The 7,258-nt window shown below is 40.6% G+C and overlaps 1 protein-coding gene across 1 annotated transcript; it reads left to right on the forward strand.

Annotated features, from left to right (window-relative positions):
- Positions 1–2,911: 2,911 nt before the first annotated feature.
- LOC110709306 lies at positions 2,912–6,338 on the forward strand. Its single transcript, XM_021887518.1, has 6 exons — positions 2,912–3,749; positions 3,879–4,594; positions 4,686–4,808; positions 4,907–5,583; positions 5,756–5,887; positions 5,957–6,338. The coding sequence occupies exons 1-6, from the start codon at positions 2,912–2,914 to the stop codon at positions 6,336–6,338; spliced, it is 2,868 nt and encodes a 955-aa protein (XP_021743210.1).
- The last annotated feature ends 920 nt before the right edge of the window (positions 6,339–7,258 follow it).

The following is a 7,258-nucleotide window of genomic DNA, read 5'->3' on the forward strand; positions in this document are numbered from 1 at the left end:
ATCAAATTAACATCTGCTCGATTCATCAATTTAATATTGCTATACTTTTACAAGCCGCAATTGTAAAACATTAAAACAATCCAATAAGAAATTATCATGCAATACCAACAATCAATAATAGTCAATCATCAATGCAACAATTAACCAGATTGTAAAGGGCTCTCGCTACTTATTACAATCACACAATTAATTTATCGGTATTAAATCTCATCTCTCGATTCTTGACTTAACCATTTATAAATTAACTTGCCTATTGAAACTAGACCTAAACATTAATTCTCATCTCTCGATTCTTGAATCAATATTGTCAAACTCATGCATAAAAGATAGGCCTAATCTAGTCACAGAGCATTAATCCAATCAATAGGAAATTAATCTAGCATTGATAATCAACAACAATAATTTACCCCTTCATATTATTTATTAGATCCCCATGAACCCTAGAAATTAAACTACTCACACATAATTAGATATAAACTAAACAAAACAAATAAATAAATCATGATCAAAGGAATAAAATAAATAATTAAGATTAAGGGAAGAGAAATCGTTACCAAAATAAATCTGGAATTAATGAAAAAATTAAGAACAAAAGTTTAGAGAGAGATTAAGAGAGAGAAAACTAAGTAGTGAGAGAAAGTCTAAGAGAAGAGATTAAGAGAAGAAGAAGAAGAAGAAGAAGTTCTAAAATTGTATTACGGAGGAGTATTTATACTCCGTACAAAAATCCTAAACCAAAACAAATTAAAACGACGCTAATCGTCTCCTAAATATACACGCGCCCGATCGGGCGAGGCATCGCCCAATCGGGCGCGCCTTTTTTTATCTCTAATAGCAATCTCGCGCCCGGCCGGGCGCGTCACGGGCGCTTCTCCCGCCCGGCCGGGCGCGCCTCCGGGCGCCAGCCTTTTTGGCCGGGCGGATCATTTGGGCCACTATTCGGACTTCGATTGGGCTCCAATTCTTCGGACCAATCTGGGTTTCCTCTTTGGGTATTGCTTACTCGGTCCAAATGCCCCGGTATCACCTATACTGAGCCCTTAATCACCGGTTCGATGTCTCTAACCAGCCCTGGGCTATAAACTCTGGTCGTGTTTCTCCAATGCTCGTGATTGCTCCAAAATATCTCGGGAAAATACTCCAAAAGCATAAATCCCTGCAAAAGTCAACCAAATCTACGAAAACACTGGAAAACACCAATAAGTAATAAAAGTGGCTCTAAAGAGCCAAAAACACTACTAATTATGACCAAGGGACGGGGGTAAAATACTATATAAAATAGACACATCACTAAGATCAGTTTATAGTTCACAAAAACCACTTTAATGTTTCAATTCCTTGTTATTGTCGGTGATCCCACATCACATTAAATTCCCCTTTTTGTATTCCCCTGTATCGTAGAAGATGACAATCATGAAATTCGCACATATGAATCGGCAACGCTCACCCTCAAGCGGTAATCCTTGTTTCCTTAATCATCTTGTACTGGGCAAGTTCATAGATTACAGAAGTTTTTCCCAGACTCGAATCCAAAAGTGGGTTTCCAACGACAGGATTACATTTGGGGAAATTAAAGTTTAGAAATTCGATAGTGTTTTCTTGTTTCTTTGTGAGGACGTTCGTGATCGAGAAGCTATGCTACAACAAGGCTCCGCGGCGTACCAAGCGGCTCTCTTGGTCTTTACTCCTTGGACTCAGGGTAAGTCAATCAGAGATGTGATTTTTGACGAGGCTACTATTTGGGTTCATCTTGATGAGGTACCTTTGAACCTATGTGACATTAATGTCGTTAATCCAGTGCTTACTATGGCTGGAAAAATTATGTGTTGTGAAGAACCTGTTTCAGGATCCATTAATTGCGTGGTTAGAGACTTAGAGTAAAACTTCACATACGTGTTTTGGAACCCTTATTATCAGGCTTTTACTTGGACCTTGGACAATCTGAGTTTAAATGGATTAATTTCATATATGAGAATATGTTTGTTTTGTGCTCTAACTGCAATAGAGTTGGACATAAGAAGAATGCTTGCCCTTTGAATCTCTATAGCTCTACTCCTTTTGTTGTTGATAAGAATGGGTTGTGTAAGCCTGCTAGTTTACTTTACCATAATCTATCAAATTTAAATATGGGTCTCAAGCGAATTAAAAAATACAGAACGACCATCGTGAATCTCAAGAGCTTTTCCAAAAACATTGACCCACCCCAACCCCAGAGCAGTTACCCCCTCAAAAGACCCTGTGAGCTTACTACTACATCTTTCTATCCCGTAAAAAAAAAGGAGATCACAATCAGAGACAACACACATTAACCTTACTCCAAATAAATCACGCCAAACACCGAACCAACCTACTCTCTCAACCCACAAGCATCCCTTACACGTTCCAAAAAAAAAACTAACTTGGTCGAGAGTCCTATCAACTATCATCCACCAATCCAACTACCCAATCAGCTCACTCACCTCGACCCTCGAGGTTCAAAACGATATTCTACTCGCTTAAACAGCCAAATCTATTTAGTTCTTTGTCAGTTTCAATGAAAAATCCAGCTCGATGCTCTTCGCTGTCAGAAAGGGTTATATCATTCTGTTTTAGGAAGAGATCGGCTTAGAGGTCTGCTATGAATTTTCTGTTCTGTCCTGAGAAAATAGGTTCGGAGATTGATGCTACTATTAGTTTATCTTGGCTCCCGTTTAAGAAACGTAAAGGAATTGGAATTTCTTTTCCACATCAGGTGTCTCTTTCTAGTTTTTTTTTGAGGGCTTGGTGGCTGCCCATTCAAGGCCACAAGGTGATAGATGAAGATTATGGCAAGGAACTATAGGGGTTTGGGTAGGCGGAATCCCCTAAATTTCCTTACATCACGTTCTTAGTCCGCTCGTGTGGTGTCAATATTATTTTTTTGGCTGAAACTATGGTGTCTGTAGATTCTGTAATGCATAAGTTATCTTCTTTGTCATGTTCAGGTTTTGTAGGTGTGGATTCAGCGGGTCTCAGTGGTAAGATTTGTGTGCTGTGGTTTACCCCAATTCTGATTGACCCTCTCTTGGTTTCTTCGCATATAATATTGTGTCGAGTTGTGGAAAATTTGGTTATAAAACATGTCTTATTTCTGTATGGGGCGCCTCAAGTTTCTGATCGTATGATTGTGTGGTCGGAAATTTCTGATATTTTAGCTTCTTATCCGAATGTTGTGTTAGTTGGCGATTTTAACCAGGTTGAATATTTATCGGATAAGGTCGGAGGTAATCTTGATATTCCAGGTCGTCATGATTTTATACAGTGGAAATTGGACAATGGGTTACTTGATATTCCGTATTCTAGACGTTCTTTCACCTGGACTAACGGGAGAATAGTTATGGACCCCACTTTTGAGAGATTAGATAAGGCATATTCTACTTCCCATTGGCTTCAGGATTGGTCGGCTACCTCAGTTCATCACCAGCCCATTTTGTTTTCTGATCATGCGGCTAATATTCTATATGACTCTTTGCCTTCTGGTAGATTCAAACGTCCTTTTAGAATTGAAAATTGGTGCCTACACTCTGTGGAGGTTGCTGCTATGGTTCAAAATACTTTTGCTGAACATATTCCTGGGTATCTTATGTTTTCTTTGTCTAAGAGACTATGTGTTCTTCGTTATCTACTAGCTTGGTGTGTTTCTCATAAAAAGGTGTGGGGCATTGATTGGACAGCTTTGGTTGCGGATTTCACTAATGCTTCTGTTAGTCTTGATTCACGGAGTATTCGTTGTTTGTTTAGCACTTTTAGAATGGAAAAAGTAAAGGAGGCTGAAGCGGCTTTTCTTTTTTGGAGACAATGAGCAAAAGTGAAGTGGGATGCATTTGGTGATGGGCATTCTAGGTTGCTGTTTTTTGCAGTTCTGGCCCGGCGTCGGAAGAACACTATTCTAGGGCTTAAGGACAATGAAGGTACCTGGCTTTTGGGTGCGGGGGATATTCGTTCTTTAGTTCTTAATTTTTACAGGTCCTTATACAGTAGGAGTTTGGATCGACCTCCTATTTCTCAATTCCCTTGGGATTCCCTTGACCTCCCTTCTTTGTCTGATAGACATCGTCAGTCTCTACTAATTCCCTTTTCAACTGATGATATTAGGCATGCGATGTTTAGTATTGCTGATGATAAATCTCCAGGACCTGATGGTTTTACTTCAGCTTTTTTTAAGACCTATTGGAGTGAGGTGGGGGATCAGGTGGTGAATGCTGTCCAGTTCTTTTTTGCTCATGGCTATTTACTTAAGGACTGGAATCGGACATTCTTAGTTTTGCTTCCTAAAGTTGATCATCCTGAACTTGTTTCTCAATTTAGACCGATAGGCCTCTGTAATGTTCTGTATAAATGCATAGCTAAGTGTCTTGCTCGCCGTCTACGTTGGATACTACCCGACATTGTGTCGGATTTTCAGAATGCCTTTGTTCCTAGTAGGTTGATGTCTGACAATTGCCTAATGGTGCATGAGATTCTTTCATTTATGAATGCTTCCAAAGCTAGAAAACGTTTTTATGCGGCACTGAAGCTATACATGAATAAATCCTATGACAGAGTTGAGTGGGACTTTCTGTGCCAGGTTCTTCAGGTTTTTGGGTTTTCTCCCTATTGGATTCATCTGATTATGCAGTGTGTATCTACAGTTTCTTACTAGGTGTTGGTTAATGGGTCATCTACAGAGGGTTTTCGTCCTTAACGTGGTCTACGTCAAGGAGATCTGCTATCTCCATATCTGTTTGTATTATGCATGGAGGTTCTTTCGACTATGCTGCGTAATGCAGAATCAAAAGGCTTTTTTCAGGGTATTAAAATTGTTAGGGGGGCTCCTACCATTTCACACTTGTTCTTTGCCGATGAATCCTTGCTTTTTTTCCAAGTTTCTCCTACGGCTTGTGAATAGGTGTTGCAGGTGCTCTCTGATTTTTGTGATATTTCAGGTCAAATGCTTAATTTTCAAAAGTCGTTTGTCAAGTTTAGTCCTAATACTCCTGAGGATTACCGAGCTTATCTGTCTGGTTGTTTAAAAATGCGCTCTGAATTTAGATTGGGATCTTATTTAGGACTTTCTGTTGATTTAGGTCGTAGTAAATGCTCTAAGTTTGGTTTTCTCTTGGACAAGGTGGTTAAACGTCTACAGGCCTTTACACCTCTCCGGCTTTCGCCGGCAGCTAAGCTTGTTATTATCAACTCAGTGCTCATTGCCTCCTTTAATCACATCCTGTCTGTTTTCAAAATTCCTGATTCTATATGTTCCAGAATGGATAATTTGTTAGCCAGGTTCTGGTGGAAATCTTCTTCTTCTAATCGAGGGTTGGCTCTTCGGTCTTCGTCGTTGTTCCATCTTCCGAAGAGTTTAGGAGGATTGGGAATTCGTAGTATTTCCCCTTTTAATTCTTCCCTGTTGGCGAAGCAGAGTTTGAGAATTATTCAGTGCCCTCAGTTGTTGGTTTCTCGGCTTCTGTCGGCGAAGTATCCGGTTCTTCGTTCTACTGATTTGTTTCCGGCTTCTCGTCCCTCCTGGGGTTGTAGGGGTCGTATTTCAGGGGGTCCTTGCTGTCGAAGGGTTTGTGTTGGAAGGTTGGTTCGGGTTCTCGAGTTCGTATTTTAGAGGATTCTTGGGTTCCGGGGGACCAGTTCATTTTAAGGATCTTTCGTCCGAGTCAGTTTGTCCGACTCTTGTGTCTTCTTTACTTGATCTGCGTTCTTGCGTGTGGGATGCTACTATTATTCATGGGTTGTTTGATTCTAGCTCTGCTTCTAGAATTCTTTTGTTGGATCGACCTGTGCGTTTAATGGATGATTTTGTTTACTGGAAGTTTGCCTGGGATGGTGTTTTTACAACGAAATCTGCGTATGCCCTTCTTTGTGAGCCTGGGATCAGGTTAGGTAATCCATCTCAAATCTCTCAATCATGGTGGAGGAAGTTTTAGGCTTTACCAAACCTTCCTAGGTGGAAAATATTTGGATGGAAATTGCTATACGACGCGCTTCCTTTGGCATCTATTCTCAATTCTCGAGGTCTCCCTGTTGATCCAGTTTGTGCCTTTTGTCATATGGATGTGGAATCTGTGTCTCATACATTCAGAGATTGTCCTGCTATCTGTACTATTTGGCTGTCTGGAGCGTTGGACATCCAATGGGATCTTATGCAGTTTCCTCCATTTAGTATTTGGTTCTCAAGAACAATTTCTCTCTTTTCGTCTTCGAGAAATTGGAAGGATATTGCTTCGTTATTTGCTCTCCTTTGGGCGATTTGGATTTCGCGGAATCATTTGAGGTTTAGGAAAGCTGTTTGGTCGCCTGGGTCAATTGTTGGCTTGGCGTCAGTTTAGGTTCTTCGTAATATGCATCCTCTAGATTGGAAGCGGCTTGTGAGGTCCTCTCGTTCGATTAGTTTGGAGGCCAAGCAGGATGTCAAGTGGTTGTGTTTGCAGGGGTTACCTTATATTTCCCCAACGACATGTTTGATTGTAGACGGGGCCTGGGATTATTCTACTAACAGGGCGGGTGCAGGCTGGGTAGTCCGTGATCTTGATTCTTCTGAGGTCTTAGGAGGTGGTTGTCGGGCTTTTAGGGCTAGTTCAGCGTTGCAGTCTGAGCTTCATGCTTGTATATGGGGTTTGGAGTTTGCGATTCGTAAAGGTTTTTTGAAAATCCGGATTTATACAGATTGTGCTGCCCTCCTTGCTCTTCTTCCTCCTTCTGGTTCAATGGAAATCTCTACTTGGTGGCTCATTCAGGAGTTGCGGGTTTCGGTTCAGTCTTTTTTAGTTTTCCAGGGTCAAAAGGTTCGTCGTTTGTGGGTCAATCCTGCTCACTGGTTGGCTGGTTATGCCCGACGTCGTCAGTTGTTGTATTTTCTGTTTTAGTTTTTTTTTCTTTTTTTTTTACAGTTGTTTTTTGTTGTTGTTCCTTTTATTTGATAGATTTTTTGTCAAAAAAAATGAAAATCCTTATAATTGAACTAATTACGGAAATCTAACTAAGACTCAAAGAAAAATAATAAAGCTGGCTCCTTTAAACTACTACCTCCCTTAAATAAACAAGTTCACCGCCATAACAAACAAATCAAGTGGGCCCTAACTATGAAGTCCACTACGAAGCGGAACACCATTGTAAACAAGCTCTCCTGATCAGGCCAACTGCCGCCCGATCGGGCTCGGGTCAGTTGGGTAGCGAGATGGGATTCTTTGATCTTGGATTTGTAACTTGTGCTTTTATATAAATTGACCCAATAAACTTCTCCTTGATA

Source organism: Chenopodium quinoa, unplaced genomic scaffold, assembly GCF_001683475.1.
Source record: "Chenopodium quinoa cultivar QQ74 unplaced genomic scaffold, ASM168347v1, whole genome shotgun sequence".
Classification (NCBI taxonomy): Eukaryota; Viridiplantae; Streptophyta; class Magnoliopsida; order Caryophyllales; family Amaranthaceae; genus Chenopodium; species Chenopodium quinoa.

Coding starts and splice junctions, on each gene's coding strand:
- LOC110709306 (XM_021887518.1), top strand. CDS start 2,912: ATGGTGTCTGTAGATTCTGTAATGCATAAGTTATCTTCTTTGTCATGT. Junction 4,809..4,906: donor ATCAAAAGGCTTTTTTCAGG/GTATTAAAATTG, acceptor GCTTGTGAATAG/GTGTTGCAGGTGCTCTCTGA. Junction 5,888..5,956: donor CTTTGTGAGCCTGGGATCAG/GTTAGGTAATCC, acceptor AAACCTTCCTAG/GTGGAAAATATTTGGATGGA.